This window comes from Pipistrellus kuhlii, unplaced genomic scaffold (genome assembly GCF_014108245.1).
Source record: "Pipistrellus kuhlii isolate mPipKuh1 unplaced genomic scaffold, mPipKuh1.p scaffold_m20_p_84, whole genome shotgun sequence".
NCBI lineage: Eukaryota > Metazoa > Chordata > Mammalia > Chiroptera > Vespertilionidae > Pipistrellus > Pipistrellus kuhlii.
In genome coordinates this window covers 418,873-439,008 of record NW_023425589.1, presented here as the reverse complement: position 1 = coordinate 439,008, position 20,136 = coordinate 418,873, and the positions used below count along the sequence as shown (strand labels likewise).

Sequence of the window (20,136 nt, the reverse complement as noted above, 5' to 3'; positions counted from 1 at the left end):
CAGGCTGACGCTCTATCCACTGAGCCAAACCGGTTTGGGCTAAATTTTTCATTAGAGTTTCCAAGACTGTCCTGCTGGCTCAGTCGGTGGAGCATGGTCCTATGCACAGAAAGGTGGAGGGCTTGGTTCCTGGTCAGGGCGTGTAGGGGAGGCAACAGATACATGTTCCTCACATCTGTATTTCTCTCTCCCTCTCCCTCCCCCTCTCTCTAAAATCAGTAAAAACGTCTTTGAATGAGGGGGGGCGGAATACAGTCTCCACTAAGCCATTCACACAGACTAAGCGGCCCGTCAATAACACAACCAGTTTGGGAACTACCAGATTGTACTCTGAGCCCACCAGGGCGCCGTATCCGCGTGGTAAGTTACCTTTTGCCCACAGGGCTGAATTTACTTAGTGGATGAGAGCTGAGTGGGTCTCGGGGAACTTGTAGGAGCGGTTGAGTCCACAGCGGAGCTGAGGTGTTCGCCAAAAGGAGGAGGAGGAAGAGGAGGAGGAGGAGGAGGAGGAGGAGGAGGAGTCAGCCAGTGGCTGGCGCGGGGGCTTGTGGGGAGAGGTGGTTGGGATTCCCGAAGATCCAAGGTTTCATTTAGGATTTGATGCTCCAGAAACTCCAGGATTGCGGCTTGCTCGGCTCCCCCGGGGAGACCATCTCCGCGCACGTCCCCGTGACGAAGGCAGGAAAAGCAGACCTTCCTGACCATTCGTTGGCGGGCGGAACCCTAGGGGCGGGGGCGGTGAATGGGAAGAGCAGGGACGCCCCCAACGTCTGCGGACCCCAGCAGTTCCACCGCGACCCTCCTCCCTCCGGCTCGAGGAGGGAGGGCGGGGCGCCGTGCTCCTCCCCCTCCGCCCCCATTGGCTCCCGCGCCTCGTAGCCCCGCCCCCGCAGCCCCGCCCCATCCAAACGATCTGCCCCCTGAGGACTCCTGCTATTGAGTCAGGTAAGGCGGGAATGGGCGGGAGGACAGGCCCCTCCTCACGATCAAAGGGCCCGAGTTAAAGGCTCCTTCCTCTCGGGGGCCCAGGTGTCCGTCCTCCCCGCGCCCCCCGGCCTCCAGGCCCAGCTCCGGGAGGAGAGCCGTGGGAGAGGCACTGACAAGCAGGGGCTTACCGGATAAACCGATGGGAGCGGAACCAAGATCTTGATTGATGTGTGCCGCTCTCCTCCTCCTCCTCCTCCTGCCTCCTCCTCCTTCTCCTCCTCCTCCTCCTCCTCCTCCTCCTCCTCCTCCTCCTCCCCTCCTCCTCCTGCCTCCTGCCTCCTCCTCCCTCTCCTCCTCTCCTCCTCCTCCTCCGCCTCCTCCTCCTCTTCCTCCTCCTCCCTCCTCCTCCTCCTCCTCCTCCTCCTCCTCCTGCCTCCTCCTCCTCCTTCCCTCCTCCTCCTCCTCCTCCTGCCCTCCTCCTCCTCCTCCTCCTCCTCCTTCCTCCTCCTCCTCCTCCTCCTCCTCCTCCTCCTCCTCCTCCTCCTCCTCCTCCTCCTCCTCCTCCCCTCCCCCTCCTTCCTCCTCCTCCTCCTCCCTCCTGCCTCTCCTGCCTCCTCCTCCTCCTCCTCCTCCGCCTCCTCCTGCCTCCTCCTCCCCCTCCTCCTCCTCCTCCTCCTCCTCTTCCTCCTCCTTCTCCTCTAGATCTCTCTTCTGCAGCGGCAGGCGGAAGGCCTCTCCGTTTGTTTAAATGGGGAGCACCCCACTTTGCTGTACTGATTACCGCGGAAGACTGGTTTCTATCATGGGGACTTCACACGGGTCCGGGGTCCTCACTGCAGACAGTGCGGTTTCTGGGCGCCTTGTGTCTGAGCAGGTCATCTTCCGGACCGCTGTTAGAAGTTTCTGGCCTTGCCAAGACCGGTTTGGCTTTTTGGATAGAACGTCGGCTTGGGGACTGAAGGGTCCCGGGTTCGATTCTGGTCAAAGGCATGTACCTTGGTTGCGGGCATATCCCCAGTAGGGGGTGTGCAAGAGGCAGCTGATCGATGACTCTCTCTCATCGATGTGCCTAGCTCTCTATCCCTCTCCCTTCTTCTCTGTACAAAATCAATAAAAAATATTTAAAAAAAAAGAAGTTTCTGGCCTTGATAGACAGAAAGATTCTCTCTTATCATTGATGTTTCTATCCCTCCTCCCTTTTTCTCTGAAGTCAATATATATATATTTATTTAAAAAATAAAACTGCTATAGGTTTCCATAGATGGCTTCTACGATGTTGAGGTAGTTTCCTTTCATTCACACTTTTTGAATGTGTTTATCACGAGAGCATGTTGGATTTTGTCAAATCCTTTTTACGCATCTATTTAGATGATTTTAACCCTTCATTCTGTTAACACTTAAAGGACTGGTGCACAGATTTGTGCACACGCAAAGGAAATTGATTAGGAGGTGGCTGGTGGGGTGGGACGGGGTGAGAAGGGCTAGACGCTCCCTGGAGCCAACCTCCCACGGTCCTTCCCCAGTGGGCTGCCCTTGGGGTGGTGCCCAGGCCAGAAGGGCATCGGCAGTCAGCAGGGTCCCTCCGGCAGGGTTCTTCAGCCTGACCTGCAGGGATTGGGCCCAAACCGCAGTGTGTGTGTGTGTGTGTGTGTGTGTGTGTGTGTGTGTGTGTATTTATTTATTTATTTATTTGAGGCCTGGTGCATTGAATACGTGCATGGGTGAGGTCCGGCCAGGGGAAGGGGATATGGGCGGTTGGCCAGCCTGCCTGCTGGTTGAACTCCTGGTCGAGGGAACAGTTTGCATATTAGTCTTTTATTATATAGGATAGACACTGCGTGGCCAGATTGTTATGTGTTCAGAGGTCATAGTAATCTGGCCACTCGGTGTACATAGATAGTTATTTTACATTGATACACTTTCATGTGTTGAATCATCCTGTGTTTCAGACATAAATCCCACGTTGTCATGGTCTATTATACTTTTAATAGGCTGCTGATTTAGTTTGCCAGTATTTCGCTTTGGGTTTTTGCATCTATATTTATCAGGGAGATTGGTCTGTAGTTTTCTTTGGCTTTTCTATCAGGGTAATGCTGGCTTAGAAAGTGTTTCCTCCTCCTTAACGTTTTAAATTTTTTTTCTTCTTTTTAAAAAAATAAATCTTTATTGTTCATATTATTACAAATGTTCCTCATTTCCCCCCCTCCATTGCTCCCCTCCACCAGGTTCCCACACCTCACTCTGCCCTTTCCCTACCCCCCACTGTCCTCATCCATAGGTGCACAGTTTATGTTCAGTCTCTTCCCGTACCCCCCACTCCTCTTTTCCCCGAGAATTGTCAGTCCACTCCCCTTCCATACCTCTGATTCTATTATACCCACCAGTTAATATTGTTCATCAGACTTTTTAATTCCCTTGGTTTTTAGATTCACTTGTTGATAGTTACGTATTTGTTGTTCATAATTTTTTTAAAATATATTTTTATTGATTTTGTACAGAGAGGAAGGGAGAGAGACAGAGAGCTAGAAACATCGATGAGAGAGAGTCATCGATCAGCTGCCTCTTGCACACCCCCTACCGGGGATATGCTCTCAACCAAGGTACATGCCCTCGACCGGAATCGAATCCGGGACCTCTCAGTCCCCAAGCCGATGCTCCATCCATTGAGCCAAACCGGTTTCGGCTGTTGTTCATAATTTTTATCTTTATTTTCTTCCTCTTCCTAAAGAACCCCCTTCAGCAATTCATATAATTCTGGTTTGGCGGTGATGAACTCCTTTAGCTTTTTTATTTTATTTGTGAAGCTCTTTATCTGGCCTTCGATTCTGAGTGATAGCTTTGCTGGATAGAGTATTTTTGGCTGTGGGTTCTTGCTATTCATCACCTTGAATATTTCTTGCCATTCCCATCTGGCCTGCATGGGTTCTGTTGAGAAATCAGCTGACAATCGTATAGGTGCTCCTTTATAGGTAACTACCTTCTTTGCTCTTGCTTCTTTTAATATTCTCTCTTTGTCTTTTGCTCTTGGAATTTTAAGTATGATGTGTCTCGGTGTGGTCCTCTTTGGATTCCTTTTGTTTGGAGTTCTGTGCGCTTCCTGGACTTGTAAGTCTAATTCTTTCACCAGGTGGGGGAAGTTTTCTGTCACTATTTCTTTCAGTATGTTTTCGGTATTTTGCTCTCTCTCTTCTTCTGCGACTCCCATAATTCTGATGTTGGTTCACTTGAAGTTGTCCCAGAGGTTTCTTACATTATCTTCAACTTTCTGGATTCTCTTGTCTTCTTGCTTCTGTGAAGGAGTGTCTTCTGGCTCTTTATGTTTCAAATCTTGACTTGATTCTTGTGATCTTCCATTCTGTTTTTAGGACTGTATAATATTTTTTATGTCAGAGAATGTATTCTTTATTTCTAGTTGATCCCTTTTTATTTCTAGTTGATCCTTTTTCATATCCTCATAGGTCTTGTTTATTTTATTGGCCTTTTCTAGGAAATTCTTGAAAAACCTTATAAGCGTGGTTTTAAACTCTATATCCAGTTGCTTTTTGTCCTCCGTTTCTTTTGTTTGTGATCTATTTCCTTGTCTCGGCATTTTCACAGCTTCCCTGAGTTGGTAGGGTGGCTTTATGTGATAAGGTGTCCTATATGGTTCAGTGGGTCAGTCTCCCAGTTACCTGAGGTGGACACTCTTGGTGCCCTCTTTTGTGGACTGTGTGTACAGCCTTGTTGTATTTAAGTCTTGATTGTTGTTGGTATCACTGGGAGGAACTGACCACCAGGCCAATTGGCTGTGAGGATCACCTGTGCCAATGCCAGCAGACAGCCTTATTCGACTAGACTTGGAAAATTGTAAAAACCTCTGTGCTCAGCTTGGATGGGGCGGAGTTTCAGGGTGGAGCCTACAGCCTTGGCTTCTCGTCAGCCCTGCCCTATGAGGTTCCTGAGTCTCAGTGTTCCTCAGTGTCCTTCAGTACTGGCTGCAAGCACCTTTGAGAGAAAGGTGCCCTCGAGTTTCGCCCACCACCAAACAGTCTAGTCTCTCCCAATGAGCCCAAAACTGGGGTTCAGTGTAGTTGGAAGTGGGGTTCAGAGCAGTCCAGAGCTTTTGTCTCCTTCCTGCTAGGGCAATCCAGCAGCAGAGTCAACAGTCCGTCCTCTGTGCGCAATGTGTGCACTTCTGGGACTGCCTTTCGCTGCTCCTCTGAGTTTCCGCCTTACAGCCCAGACTCCCTCCGTATGAGCCTGGTTCCCCAGGGTCTCACCCAGAACTGGGGTTCAGTGCTGTCGGAGCTGGGGTTCAGCACAGTCTGGAGCTTTTATCTACTTCCCGCTAGGGAACCCCATTCAGGCACTCAGCCACCCCTCCTCTCCAGCTCGGTCCTCTCCCCGAGTGCACTGTCTCCGTACCTTAGGCTTTTACAGCTCCTCTGATTTTCCTTCTGGTTTTCTCTTTCCTTCTAGTTGTAGAATTTCCAGTCACTCAGTTTTTCTGTAGTTCTGGATAATGTCCATTTTGTATTTTAGTTGTATTTTCTTTGAAATTGTTGTGTGAGGCTGCAGTTAGGCGTTTACCTATGCCGCCATCTTGGTTTCTCCCCCTCCTCCTTAATTTTTTATAAAAGTTTGAAGAAAATGGATACTAGTCTCTCTTTAACTGTTTGTTATTCAGCGAAGCCATTAGGTCCAGGGCTTTTCTTTGTTGGGAGATATTCTTTGGGGGGGAGAGGGGGCCCAGAGATTTTTTAAATTACTGATTTCATCTCCTGCCTAGTATGTTGAGTCAGATTTGCTATTTCTTTGTGATTTAGTCTTGGTAAATTTTCTGTTTCTATGAGTTTTCCATTTTATTTAGATTGTCCGTGTTTTTTTGGTGTATAATTGTTCATAGTCCTCTCTTGTAATCCTTTCTTTAAAAAATCCATATTTTTATTGATTTCAGAGAGGAAGGGAGATAGAGAGAAACATCAGTGATGAGAGAGAGAATCATTGATCGGCTGCCTCCTGTACACCCCACACTGGGTATCAAGCCCGCCATCCGGGCGTGTATCGTGACCGGGAATCGAACCATGGCCTCTTGGTTCATAGGTTGACGCTCAACCACTGAGCCACGCCAGCCAGGCAAGTCTCAGGGTTTTTGTAAGATGAGTCTTGTCTTCCCTTAACTCATGCGGCAAACTTTTAAAGTTCTTGATGTTCTTAAGGTCAAGAAGGAAGGAGGCCCCATCCTTGCAGAAGCGGGAACTAGAGCCTCCTCAGAATGACGAGCGTCCTCAGAAACACAGAGCCCCAGGAAGAGAAAGCCCGGATGTCTCAGTCTCCCGATTTCACCACGTCTTCCAATTTCAAGGCCAAGACAGCTACCACGTCAGCTCCCCCGATGGAACACGCTCCCCCGACCAAAAACACCTTGGAGCTGCCTGCCGAGGAGGAGCTGATCATGGAGGAACAGAGTCTATACGGGCTTGACGAGGAGCTTGAGAAAACCCTGGAGGCCATATACAGAGATGAGCCGAAGGACGATTGCCTCACAAGCCGACCATCCTGGGCCAACAAGGCTGAGTACCTTCTGGCCCAGGTGGGCTACTCTGTAGGGCTGAGCACCATCTGGCGCTTCCCTTATCTGTGTCTTCACAACGGAGGTGGTAAGCCTGCGGGGCGGGATCTTGAACCCAGGAAGGGTCACGGAGCCAGAGGCTTGTTCTGGCTTCTCTGGGGTCTCTGAGATACGTAGGGTTTGAGGATTTGGGGCCCTGAATGAGGCAAGAGCCAAGCATGTGAATACACAGAACCTCCGGAGGGCGAGAGCGGGACATCGCAATACTTTGGGTCCATGAGGGCTGGGGGAGGGGGGCGGGGTGGAGGTCCGGGTCAGGAGTCAAGGTGTAGAAATGATGTCTCTTGGTCTTCCAGGACCTGGGGGATAAGGGCCTGGACCCCTGGGGCTGCGAGGGGTGAGGAGATAGATGAAGCCCGATGCCCTTGGCCCTGATAGGGAATGCGCTCTCCTGGACTCCCCAGGAAGTCCAGGGGCTCAAACACACGTCACAGGTGGTCCTCAGAGGCCCTCCCGAATCTCCTGCGCAGGGAGCTTCATCATCATCTACATGTTCATGCTGGCCCTGGTCGGAGTCCCGCTCCTCGTGATGGAGATAGCGCTGGGCCAGAGGTTACACCAGGGCAGCATTGGCGTGTGGAAGAACATGACCCCCTGGTGCAGCGGCGTGGGGTACAGCAGCTTCATGGTGAGGAGCCCGGGGTGCCCAGGCCCGCCCTTCCCGCCGAACCCTCTCCCACCCTGGTCCAGGCGCGGGTCCCGGGATCTCACCTCCTCCAGTTCCCCGATCCCCTGTCAAATTCCCTCCCTTCTGCTGGCCCGCCTCTCCTCCTCCGCCTCCAGAATCCTTCACGGTCCCTAGGTGTGCTTCGTCGTGGGCCTGTACTACAGCGTGCTCATGGCTTGGAGTCTCTACTATCTGGTCCAGTCTTTCCAGTCTCCACTGCCGTGGGCCATGTGCCCCTTTCTGAACAACTCCAGCTCTTTCGGTGAGAAGGGAGGTGAGCAAAGGGCCAGTCGGGAGGGCTGAGCAGAGGAAAGGGGGATGAAGGAAGAAGAAGGCCACTGAGAGAGATGGACGCGCAGATGGACGATGACCTGGGACGGGAAGGAGCGGGTGGAGGAAAAGAAGGGGAGGTGCCTGTGCTCGCAGTCTCCTCCATGGCCACGTTCCCCTCAGATCCCGAATGTTCCCGGACAGCGTCCACCACGTACTTCTGGTACCGACACGTGCTGAGGACCACGGATGAGATTGAGCTGGGCGGGCTCCCGGCCATGCACCTCTGCATCTCTCTCCTGGTGACCTGGTTAATTATCTGCATCTCTCTGGTCAGAGGGCTCAAGTCCACTGGGAAGGTGACCTTCTAACTGACTCCTCTGATGGTCTCCTTTCTACCGGAGGCCCCTGTTATTCTTCCAGCCTGATGCCTGTAGGTCCCCAACTTCTTCTTCTTCTTCTTCTTCTTCTTCTTTTTTTTTTTTTTTTTTTTTTAATGTTCTTATTGGTTTCAGAGAAGGGAGAGGATGAGAGAGAGAGAAACATCAATGACGAGAGAGGATCATTGATCAGCTGCCTTCTGCACACCCCCCACTGGTGATCAAGCCCACAACCCAGGCATGTGCCCTTGGCAGGAATGGAACCTGGGACCCTTCGGTCTGCAGACTGATGCTCTATCCTTTGATCCAAGCCAGCGAGAGCTCAGCCTAGAGATGTCTATATAATAAAAGGCTAATATGCTAATTAGACAGACATCTTCCAGACACCCATCTAGACATCCTTCCTGACAAAGCCACAGTGGCGGGGGCCCAGGCAGAGGAGGTTAGTGGCAACCAGGTAGGCAGAGAAGGGCAGTTAGGGACCATCAGGCAGGCAGGCAGGTGAGCAGTTAGGAGCTAGTGGTCCTGGATTGTCTGACGCTGGGATCTGATGCAGGCTCCCCCTGCCCCCTCTTAACCCTCTTATCCCAGGATGTCTGACACAGGACCTAAACAGGCAGTTGAACATCCCCCAAGGGGTCCTGGATTGGAGAGGGAATAACTCTCTATCCCCTCCCCCCCCCATACATGAATTTTGTGCACTGAGCCTCTAGTATATTAATAAAAGAACATCATTTTTAATATATATTTTTTATTGTTGATAGTATTACAGATGTCTCCCATTTCCCCACCACTGCCCCCCTTTGCCAAGCCCCCACTCATGCCCCCAGGTCTTCACCACCCTAATTATTGCCTGTGTCCATGGGCTGAGCATATAAACATATAAGTTGTTTATCTCTTCTCGTCCTCCCACCCCCACACTGAGGAATGTCAGTCTGTCCCATCCTCCATGCTTTGAGTGTTATTTTGTTCTTTGATTCTATAAATAAGGGAGATCATGTGATATTTGTCTTTCTCAGATTGGCTTATTTCACTTAGCATAATGGTCCCTAGGTCCATCCACGCTGTCCCAAAGGGGCAGCCCTCTTTTCTTTACAGCTGTATGGTATTCCATCGTGTAAATGTCCCACAGCTTTTTTAAAGGATATTTTCTCCAATGATTTTTAGAGAGCGTGGAAGGGGAAGGAGAGAGAAGAAAGACGGAAAGAGAGAAACATCAATGTGTGAGAGAAACACATGGATGCCTGGCCTCCTGCTCCTTCCCCCGCCCCCTCCTCTGCCCTCGTACAGAGCCAGGATTGAACCTGTAACCAAGGTATGTGCCCTTGAGTGGGGAATCTGGCCCGTGAGCCTTCAGTCTGCGGGTTGATGTTCTAACCACTGAGCCACACCAGCCCACTCCAAACTTCTCGTTTCTCCTCCTCTGACCTCTGATTCCCAATGGTTTTGGTCCTACTATCCCAACCTTTGCCTTTGCTGAACTTTCTTTGAAAACTCTTACTTCCGGCCGAAACCGGTTTGGCTCAGTGGATAGAGCGTCGGCCTGCAGACTGTAAGGTCCCGGGTTCGATTCCGGTCAAGGGCATGTACCTTGGTTGCGGGCACATCCCCAGTAGGGGGCGTGCAAGAGGCAGCTGATCGATGACTCTCTCATTGATGTTTCTAACTCTCTACTCTGTATCTCTCTCCCTTCCTCTCTGTACAAAATCAATAAAATATATAAAATTTAAAAAAATTAAAAACAAAAAGACTCATACTTCCTACCCAGATGCTGTATGTCTCCGTGCTCCTCCCCTACATCATCTTTGTCTGCGTCCTCATCCGGAGCCTCATGCTGAAGGGAGCGGACTTTGGAATCAGGAGCCTGCTGGCCGCCCAGGTGAGGTGTGCTTCCCTGTGGGAAAGGGATCCAATTGGGGGTTCGGGTTCTGGAGAAGGGCCGCACACAAATTCAATGTGGCGATGGGGGGCCAGGCGGCAGTCCAGCTCCAGTGGGAGAGCTACGCCTGCTCTGGCCCTGCCGTCCCTTTTATGGAGGCTTTGGCAAAAACATCTTAGGCAAGGTAAACAGATTTATCGATACATGCAGCCCTTAGGCAGGAAATCACAGAAGCTTACACGGGACAAACAAGATGGAGGCTGCTTCAGCTAACCATGTCTCCACTCAAGGCTGAGTGGTGAGAGCAATGAAGGTTGTTGACCAGCCTTCCTGGCTTCCTGTCAACATATCTCTCTCTTTTTAAAAAAAAAAATATTTTATTGATTTTTTTACAGAGAAGAAGGGAGAGAGAGAATTAGAAACATCAATGAGAGAGAAACATCCATCAGCTGCCTCTTGCCAACCCCCCACTGGGGATGTGCCCGCAACCCAGGTACATGCCCTTGACCGGGATCGAACCCGGGACCTTTTAGTCCACAGGCCGACGCTCTATCCTAGGGGTGTCGAACTCAATCAGAGAAGGGGCCAAAATCTAAAATCCAGCCTAAATCGCGGGCCGAATGGTTTACTGAACAGTCATAAACTGTCATTGTGATGGAAACTCAGCGGAGTGCAGTGATGACAGCGCGGTGCGGGCCACATTGCAAGGCCTGGCGGGACGGATTTGGCCCGCGGGCCTTGTGTTTGACACATGTGCTCTATCCACTGAACCACACCGGCTTCGGCCAACATCTCTCTTTTAGTGAAACTCATTTGTTCCTGGCAATTCTCCCCCTCTCCCCGCTTAGCCCTCTGACCCCGGGGAGGGTAGAGGGACGGTGCAGCCTGGGTCAGGCCCCCCCCCCGGCCCCGCCCACGCACGCCCCCCCCCCCCAGGTGCCAGCCCTGTACTCGGTGGACGTGTGGCGCCGGACGGGGAACCACCTCTTCCTGTCCATGGGCTCGGGCTTCGGCTGCTTCACCGCCATCAGCTCGTACATCCCTCGCTCCAACAACTGCATCATGGACGCCTCGGCCGTGGCCCTCCTCAACCTGCTCATCTCGGTGACGGCCACGGTGTTCGTGTTCGCCACGATGGGCTACCTGGCCACGGTGAACAGCGAGAAGTGCTACGTGAAGTGAGCAGCCCCGGGTCCGAGCCTTAGCGGCAGCACAGGGAGCTCCCGGCCGGGCCCGTCCCTCAGGGACCTGGGCTCGGTCAGCGTAGGTCCCTCACAATTGAGCGCCCTAAGCTTCGCAAACACTGAGTCTCTCTCTTTCTAAACGAAGAAAACCCCAAACTCAGATGTTTTCAAAGGTGTGTCTGCCCCATCCTCTCCTGGGGGCTGCCAGGGGAGACTGAGGGGATGCCTTCGACTGAACCAGGAGACAAAAAAACAAACAAACAAACAAACAGCACAAAGCCCATGGCTTATTTCCCATATTCTTTTTCTAAAATATATTTTTATGGATTTCAGAGAGGAAGGGAGAGGGAGAGAGAGAGAGAGAAACATCAATGATGAGAGAGAATTATTGATTGGCTGCCTCCTGCATGCCCCCTACCGGGGACCAAGCCCCCAATCCAGGCTTCGGCCCTTGGCCGGGAATCGAACCTGGGACCCTTCAGTCCGTAGGCCAACGCTCTATCCATGAAGCCAAACCAGCTAGGGCCCTATTTTCTTTTTAAGAAAATAATTCCTCATTGTTGAAAGTATTACATATGTCCCCTGCCTATTCCTGACTTTCATCTCCCGTGGCATTCATTTCAAAATGCATATCAGACATTCTTCAAAAAAATATATATGTATATATATAATATACACTGTTGATTTTTACAGAGAGGGATAGGTAAAAACATCGATGAGAGAGAAACATCCATCAGCTGCCTCCTGCACCCCCCACTGGGGATGTGCCTGCAACCAAGGCCCATGCCCTCGACCGGAATCGAACCTGGGATCCTTCAGTCCGCAGGCCGACGCTCTATCCACTGAGCCACACCGGCCAGGGCCAGACATCTCTTTACAAAGCACCCCCTATGTACCCGCCCGTATGCTGGGTTCTGGACCGTCCTCCCTGCCCTCGGGAAGACCGCAGAGCAGAGACCACGCTAGTGAGGTCCCTCCTCTAGTCTAGAACGTGAGAGAGACAGAGAGGCGCTCTCCTGAGGGCCCCGCTGGTTTCACAGGAACGCGGAGAGGGTCATGAACCTGGTCACCGCGGGGGTGCTGCCCCCGGAGCTGCGGCTCCCGGAGAGCCTGTTCCGGCACATGAGCTACACCTACCCCAGGTGGTTCGGCAACCTCCCGGAGCCCGTCAGGGTCGTGGCCCAGCCCTACCTGTCCAACTGCGACTTATCCGAGCAGCTGAAGGAGGTAGGCAAGGCCGGGCGGGGGAGGGGCGGGGCGGGCCCCCCCGCCCCCCGCGCACGGGGCGCGCCAGCTCTACTCCGCTGTCTGCAGAACCCAGGAGGCAATTCCCAGCAGCAGCCCGGGCAACCAAGCAAGGCGCACAGCCTCTTTTCATTTTATTTATGTATTTATGTATTTATTTTTAAAATATATTTTATTGATTTTTTACAGAGAGGAAGGGAGAGAGATAGAGAAATAAAAACTTCGATGAGAGAGAAACATCGACCAGCTGCCTCCTGCACATCCCCCACCGGGGATGTGCCCGCAACCAAGGTACATGCCCCTGACCGGAATCGAACCCGGGACCTTTCAGTCCGCAGGCCGACGCTCTATCCACTGAGCCACAGCGGTCGGGGCTGCGGCCTCCTTTGGTGGCACAGCCACGTCAGGCTGTCACACCGGCACCAAAGGTCACGTACACCTTTGAGCTCCACCAGAGGTGCTAGGCCAGCAGACGTCGCAGGAGGAAGTCCCATTGTAGTGTCACTGACAGTGCTGGGGGGCAGGGGGGACAGCAGCGGAGTCTGGGCTCCACGGGCCCTCTGACCACCGCCCCCCCTTCCTTCCACTCACAGGTCATGGAGGGGCCCGGCGTGGCCTTCGTGGCCTTCACCGAGATCATCGCCGTGTTTGCCGGGTCCACCTTCTGGGCCATCATCGTCTTCCTGTTCCTGGTGGCCACGGGGCTGAGCACCATGCAGGGCATCATGCAGGGCATCATCACGCCGCTGCTGGACACCTTCGCCGTCACTAGGCGGCACTCCACGCTGCTCACAGGTGCCCTGACCCCCGGCCCGCCCCCGGCCCGCCCCCGTCCGCACCCCCACCCGCACCCCCACCCCCACCCCTTAGCTAATCCCCGCCCCCCCACCCCACCCCCCTCCATCCCCGCCCCCCACCCCCGCCAGCACCCCCACCCCCCCTCCATCCCCGCCCCCACCCCCACCCCTTAGCTTATCCCGGCCCCCACCCCCTCCCCGTACCCCCCAGCTCATCCCCGCCCCCGCCCCCATCCTCACCCCCACCCCCACCCCCCCCCGCCCCCATCCCCACCCCCGCCCGCACCCCCTAGCTTATCCCCGCACCCCCCATCCCCGCCCGCCCCCCCGCCCGCGCCCCCCAGCTCATCCCCGCAGGACCCGCGCTGCCCGCCGGAGCCCTGGCCTGACCCGGCCCGTGCCCCCCAGTGGGCGTCTGCACCTCCATGTCCCTGGGCAGCTTCTTCTTCGTGCAGCCCGCGGGCAGCTACTACGTGAACCTGCTGGACGACTACTGGGCGTCGCTGCCCCTGTTCGTCATCCTCATCGTGGAGAACGTGTCCATGGCCTGGATCTACGGGGCCCGGAGGTGAGGCCCAGCCCCGGTCCCCGCCCCGGCCCCCGCCCGCCCCCGCGATCCCGGCCCGGCCGGCCGCGCCCCGCGGGGCGGCAGGGAGGCGGGCGCGGCTGGTTTGGGGAGAGGACGGAGGATGCACAAAGTGCTGAACGGTCCGAAGCGGGGCCTCGGGGACCCCAGCCCTAGGCCGGCCCGGGCGCTTGGAGCACGGGAGCCCTGCGCCTCCCCAGTGGCCCTCTCTGAGGAGCAGCAGCCCGCCGAAGCCCGTGTGGCTCAGTGGGTAGAGCGTCGGCCTGCGGACTGAGGGGTCCCGGGTTCGATTCCGGTCGAGGGCATGTACTGGAATCGAACTCTCCTGCACACTCCCCACTGAGGCAGCTGATGGATGTTTCTCTCTCATCGCTGTTTCTAACTCTCTATTCCTCTCCCTTCCTCCCTATAAAAAGTCAATAAAAGAAAATGAAAAGGAATTAAAAAAGAGAGAAACGCAGGCCCTCAGGCTCCGCACGGTGACGGGAACCCTGGGGCAGCAGTTCCCGACGCCGCGGCCCTTTCACACAGCCCCTCATGTGGTGACCCTCAGCCGGACAGTCATGTCGGTGCTACTTCGTAACTGTAATTTCGCTACTGTTATGAATCCTAATGCAAGGGTTGCCAAAGACCATCAGAAAACACAGATACTTACATTATTATTCGTAACAGTAGCAAATTACAGTTATGAAGTAGCAACGGAAATAATTTTATTTTTATTTATTTATTTTACTTTTTAAAATATATTTTATTGATTTTTTTATAGAGAGGAAGGGAGAGGGAAAAAGAGCTAGAAACATCCATCAGCTGCCTCCTGCAAACACCCCCCCACCCCTCCGGGGATGTGCCCGAAACCAAGGTACATGCCCTTGACTGGAATTGAACCTGGGACCCTTCAGTCCCCAGAGGGGGGGGGTGCAAGAGGCAGCTGATCAATGATTCTCTCTCATCAATGTTTCTAACTCTCTATCCCTCTCTCTTCCTCTCTGTAAAAAAAATCAATAAAATATATATATTTTTTAAAAGGGGTACTAAAGATAGCAGGGCACATGGGCATAAAGAAACTACATTCAGCTGTAACTGGTTTGGCTCAGTGGATAGAGCGTCAGCCTGTGGACTGAAAGGTCCTGGGTTCGATTCCGGTCAAGGGCATGTATCCTGGTTGTGGGCACATCCCCAGTGTGGGGTGTGCAGGAGGCAGCTGATCGATGTTTCTCTCTCATCCATATTTCTAACTCTCTTCCTCTGTGTAAAAAATCAATAGAATATATTTAAGGAAAAAAAGAAAAGAAACTACATTTAGGAACTTGGCTTCATCCTGAAGGTGAATTTTTTTTTTTAAATCCGGGGCTGGGACAGAAATGAGCCTGGAAAGGGGTGGGTTAGAGGGAAGGAGACTGGTGTGGAGACGGACAGGAAGGTCTAAGACGTGGGCAGGGTCTTTCTGGGGCCCGGCTGGCCCTCCCCCGCCCCCCGAGGGGCCCTCCCAACACCCGCGGCCCTTCCCCCAGGTTCCACGCAGACCTGATCATCATCCTGGGCCGCCCCATCTCCTCCGTGTACCGCTGGCTCTGGAGCCTGGTGTCGCCCTTGCTGCTGCTGGTCCTGTTTGTCATCATCCTCATCCACCTGTACCTGAGGCCCATCACCTACATGGCCTGGAACTCCAGCATTGTGAGCCTCCCCCGCAGACCGCCCCCCTGCCCAGACCCCAGGCACCCCCGGGCCCCAGTCCCCAGACCCCAGACACCCCCCCCCGCCCAGACCCCAGACCCCAGACACCCCCCCGCCCAGACCCCAGACACCCCCCGCCCCAGTCCCCAGACCCCAGGCACCCCCCCCCCGCCCAGACCCCAGGCACCTCCCCCCCCCCGCCCAGACCCCAGGCACCCCCGGGCCCCAGTCCCCAGACCCCAGACACCCCCCCCCTGCCCAGACCCCAGGCACCCCCCCCCCGCCCAGACCCCAGGCACCCCCGGGCCCCAGTCCCCAGACCCCAGACACCCCCCCGGCCCAGACCCCAGACATCCCCCTGCCCCAGACCCCACACACACCCCCACCCCAGACCCAGACACCCCCCCGCCCCAGACCCCAGACACCCCCCCGCCATCCCCCCCTTGGGCCCCAGACCCCAGACACCCCTCCACCCCACCCCTAGGGAGTGGGTGATAGATCCTCCCCTCCTCCAACTGATGGGCGGACGTAAACTCCACCTGCAGCTGGACACTGAGCACCGAACCACCCATCAGCACCTGCCAAATGCCCTAAGCCCCCTTCCCTAAGCCCCCAGGTCCCTAACCACAGGCCTTACAGGAAACCACCAGTCAGCGCGTGCCGAGTGCCCTAAGCCCCGTCCCCTCTCATTCCTCCCCTTAAAAAGTGCTTGTCGCCGAAACCAGTTTGGCTCAGTGGATAGAGCGTAGGCCTTCGGACTGAAAGGTCCCAGGTTCGATTCCGGCCAAGGGCATGTGCCTTGATTGCGGGTACATCCCCAGTAGGGGGTGTGCAGGAGGCAGCTGATCGATGATTCTCTCTCATCGATGTTTCTAACTCTCTGTCCCTCTCTGTAAAAAATCAATAAAATAAAAAAAATTAAAAAGAAAAAGTGCTTGTGCCCCGGCCCTCGCTCTCTCCCGCTCGCTCGCTCTGTTCTTCTCTCCAACACAGCCTGTGCCCTGGCCGCCCGTCCGGCCCTCTCTGTCTCAGCCCTCAGTGGGGACAGACTTTCCAGCCCACTCTGCCTCCGGGACCCAGTTACCTCACTCCCTGGCGACCAGTTATCCCGTCTCTCGCCTTGGTTCATCTCCTACCCCCACTTTTTTTTTTAATATCGGTTTTTAAAAATATATTTTATTAATTTTTTACAGAGAGGAAGGGAGAGGGATAGAGTCTTAGAAACATCGATGCGAGAGAAACATCGACCAGCTGCCTCCTGCACGCCCCCTCCTGGGGATGTGCCCGCAACCCAGGTACATGCCCTTGACCGGAATCGAACCCGGGACCTTTCAGTCCGCAGGCCGATGACGCTCTATCCACTGAGCCACACCGGTTTCGGCACCTACCCCCCACCTTCGGCCCCCCGACTTCGGGTGCCCTGGGCCTCCTCAGCCGTCCTCCCTTCTCCCGCAGTCCAACGAAGTGCTCCAGAGCTACCCGCCATGGGGGAAGGCCTTGCTGGGGCTGCTCACCTCGCTCACCGTCCTGCCCATCCCCGTCTGCGCCGCGTACATCCTCCTGCACAAGATGCCTCCGCCGCCGGCTGGCGCCATGCAGCACCCGGACACCGACTTCTTTAAGGGCGACGCCAAGGAGGAGAACCAGAAGACCCGTCTGCGGCTGTCCCCCGGGCAGATCAAGAGGAAGACGAGCAAATTCCGGTAACGGGAGGCCGGCTGTCCGCTGCGGGCGAGCGTTCCTCCGAAATAAAGACTTGGCTCAGTTGGCATCATGTCACTGCTTGTTGTTCTGTTTTGTTTTTTATAATCAAACATTAGCTATCGGATTTTGATGACCTGATATTCTTTTTTTTTAATATATAATATATTTTATTGATTTTTCACAGAGAGGAAGGGAGGGAGATAGAGAGCTAGAAACATCGGTGAGAGAGAAACACCGACCAGCTGCCTCCTGCACACCCCCCACTGGGATGTGCCCGCAGCCCAGGTCCATGCCCTTGACGGGAATCGAACCCGGGACCTCTACCACTGAGCCAACCGGTTTCAGCTGTTTTTTGTTTTGTTTTTTTAAAGATCTCACACATTTATTACTGAACCATCCTACTATTGCGGGGGGAAGGGGGGGGCAGGGAATCAACAGCAAAATCAAAGTCCATTCATTCTCCAATTAAAATGCCCCCACCGTCCAGACAGAAGCATCTTTTCAATCGCTTAAAGGTGCAGGCCACCCGGACCCAGCATGCACACGGAGTCCTCTCTCCTGAGTGACTCCTCACAGGCCGGCGTGGTCCTCCTCCGTCTCCTCTTGGAGTTGTACCTGATTTCATGACCAGTTTCATCCGAACCCATCGGGGCGGGGCCGGCTCTGCTTTTGTGTCTCGGCCGGAACCTCTGGATCCCGGGAGTCTTGTGGGAAGACGTGGCGGAGGAGAGGCGAGCGGTGGGGTGTCGGAGAAAGAGCTGGTTTTTGTTTTGTTGTTTTGTTTTGTTTTGTTTTGTTTTGTTTTGTTTTCATCCTCCCTGAGGATCCCCCAGTGACGTGCGGAGAGAGTGCAGGGAGAGGGGCGGGCGGGAGAGAGAACAGCCTCACACAGGCGCCAGGGCTGGGGGCCTGCAGCTGCGGGGGGCCGTGCCCTGGACCAGACATCGCGAGACCCTGTGGTCCCCAGGAGGGTGCTCTAACCGCTGGCCAGCAGGGCACCTCCAGGTGTTTCACAGGGAACTCCCTGGCCGGGCAAGGGGGCATTAAGAAGGGTAAGTGTAGGAATTGCTGATGAACTGGACCCCAAGTCTCTTCCCCCCCCCCTGGATTGGGCAAGTTTTTCTGGCTGTGGGCGATGAACACCGTCATTGCTCGAATCTCCCACGCTTTTGCCTTCAGAGAGACGGGCCAAGAGCCCGGGCGAGTGAATGATGGAGGCAGGGGCTGGGCCGGGGGCCTGCAGGGGGGTAGGGGCGGGGCTGGGGGCCTGCAGGGAGGGTAGGGGCGGGGCTGGGGTCTGCGGGGGGGGGGGCAGGGGCGGGGCTGGGGGTCTGCGGGGGGCAGGGGCGGGGCTGGGGGTCTGCGGGGGGCAGGGGCGGGGCTGGGGGTCTGTGGGGGGTAGGGGCGGGGCTGGGGGTCTGCGGGGGGCAGGGACGGGGCTGGGGGTCTGCGGGGGGGGAGGGACTGGGCGGGGGGGTCTGTGGGGGGGTAAGGCCTGGGCAGGGGCGGGGCTGGGGGTCTGCGGGGGGCAGGGGCGGGGCTGGGGGTCTGCGGGGGCACCTCAGGGTCCCGCATCCTCAGGTGAATCGCCCGCAGCGCCTTCCCGCTGCAGGAGAGCCCGGAGCGGCCGCCGGGGGCCTGGCCTCGCGCCACCCCCCCCCCCCAGGTGCCCCCGGAGCAACCGGTCTCCTCGGACCCGCGCGGCGGCGGCAGGTAAAGGGGGTGCAGCCGTCGGGGCCCCCAACTCCCGACCTCTCAGCGCCCCAGGCGGCTGGTCCCCGCCAGCACCCTCCTCCCCTGGACCCAGACTCCCTCCCAGGCTTAGGGACCCAGACGCCCGAGGCGGGGCGGGGGACCCAGCGGGAGCAGGAGTCCGGGCGCCCACTCCGGTCCTCGGCCGGAGCCCCCGTGAGCGGCGAGGCCGGCGGGGGCGGGGGCGGCCGAGCCCCGGGCGGCCCCCTCGGAACCAGCTCTCAGCTCGCCCCCAGCAGGCGGTCGCTTCTTTGGTTCTCGGAGAGCCCGGCCGAGGGCGACAGGGAGCCCGAGTGCGCCGAGCGGGCGGCCGGACAGCCGGACGGACCGAGGCTTCGAGGGCAGGGGCTGCGCGCCCCCTGGGGGCAGCCGAGTGAACTGCAGGTACGAGGTCTTGAAAGGGAGACAAGGGAGTGGCTGCAGCCGGAGGCAGGGTGATGGGGGTGAAGGGTGAGGGGTGGGGGTGAGGGGTGAGGGGTGGGGGTGAGGGGTGAGGGGTGGGGGTGAGGGGTGAGGGGTGAGAGTGAGGGGTGGGGGCTGGGGGGTAGTTGGTGGAGGGAGAACAGAAGCAGGGGCCCAGCGGGAAGGGCCTTGGGGGCTAAACAGGGCTGTCAGGGGCCTGGGAAGTTTTAGACAAACCATCCACGTGGTTAGGTTTATAGAATGACTGGAATAGTAAGTAGCCATTAAAATATATATTTTTAGCCGAAACCGGTTTGGCTCAGTGAATAGAGCGTTGGTCTGCGCACTGAAAGGTCCCAGGTTGATTCCAGTCAAGGGCATGTACCTTGGTTGTGGGCAACACCCACCAAGGTACATGCTCTTGACCAGAATCAAACCTGGGACCTTCCAGTCTGCAGTCCGATGCTCTATCCATTGAGCCAAATCAGTTGGAGCATTAAAAACAGTTTTAACCGTAGCCGGTCTGGCTCACTGAACAGAGTGCCGGCTGGCGGACCCAATGGTCCCGGGTTCCCATCTGGTCAAGGGCAGGTACCTCGGTTGTGGGCTCCTTCCCAGGCCCAGGCCCTGGCCCCAGGCTCATGCAGGAGGCAACCAATCGATGTGTTTCTCTGCCATCAATATTTCTGTCTTTCTCTTTGTCTTCCATTCTCTCTAAAAATCAATGGAAAAGTATCCTTGGATGAAGATTAAAAAACAATAACAATAAATACGTATTTTAAAAAAAAGTATATTTTATTGATTTTTTACAGAGAGGAAGAGAGAGGGATAGAGAGTTAGAAACATCAATGAGAGAGAATCATTGATCAGCTGCCTCCTGCACACCCCCCACTGGGGATGCACCCGCAACCAAGGCACATGCCCCTGACCGGAATCGAACCTGGGACCCTTCAGTCTGCAGGCCGACGTTCTATCCACTGAGCCAAACCGGTCCCGGCTAAATACGTACTTTTAAACAATACTTTTTACATAGGAAAATACTCATGATATAGCAGAAG

At 55.4% G+C, this 20,136-nt stretch overlaps 1 protein-coding gene across 3 annotated transcripts; it reads left to right on the top strand.

Moving 5' to 3' along the window:
• Positions 1–536: 536 nt before the first annotated feature.
• On the top strand, positions 537–16,985 carry LOC118712148 (orphan sodium- and chloride-dependent neurotransmitter transporter NTT5). 3 transcript variants are annotated; one of them, XM_045577140.1, is made up of 12 exons: positions 537–945; positions 6,126–6,566; positions 7,009–7,166; positions 7,341–7,479; positions 7,659–7,834; positions 9,624–9,734; positions 10,671–10,912; positions 11,959–12,145; positions 12,757–12,958; positions 13,416–13,528; positions 15,058–15,220; positions 16,676–16,949. In XM_045577140.1, exons 2-12 carry the CDS (start codon positions 6,182–6,184, stop codon positions 16,840–16,842), a joined length of 2,043 nt encoding a protein of 680 aa, XP_045433096.1. In that variant the 5' UTR covers positions 537–945; positions 6,126–6,181; the 3' UTR covers positions 16,843–16,949. The 3 variants fall into 3 exon arrangements, with proteins under 3 accessions (XP_045433096.1, XP_036281548.2, XP_045433095.1); XM_036425655.2 differs by having other exon boundaries at positions 541–945; positions 7,341–7,467; positions 13,369–13,528; positions 16,676–16,985; XM_045577139.1 differs by having other exon boundaries at positions 541–945; positions 13,369–13,528; positions 16,676–16,985.
• Positions 16,986–20,136: the final 3,151 nt, after the last annotated feature.

Excerpts from the sequence above, each read along its gene's own strand:
- LOC118712148 (XM_045577139.1), top strand. The coding sequence starts at position 6,182 with ATGACGAGCGTCCTCAGAAACACAGAGCCCCAGGAAGAGAAAGCCCGG. Across the intron at positions 7,835-9,623 it reads GGCTCAAGTCCACTGGGAAG|ATGCTGTATGTCTCCGTGCT; the intron begins GTGACCTTCTAA and ends CTTCCTACCCAG. Across the intron at positions 12,959-13,368 it reads GCACTCCACGCTGCTCACAG|TGGGCGTCTGCACCTCCATG; the intron begins GTGCCCTGACCC and ends CGTGCCCCCCAG.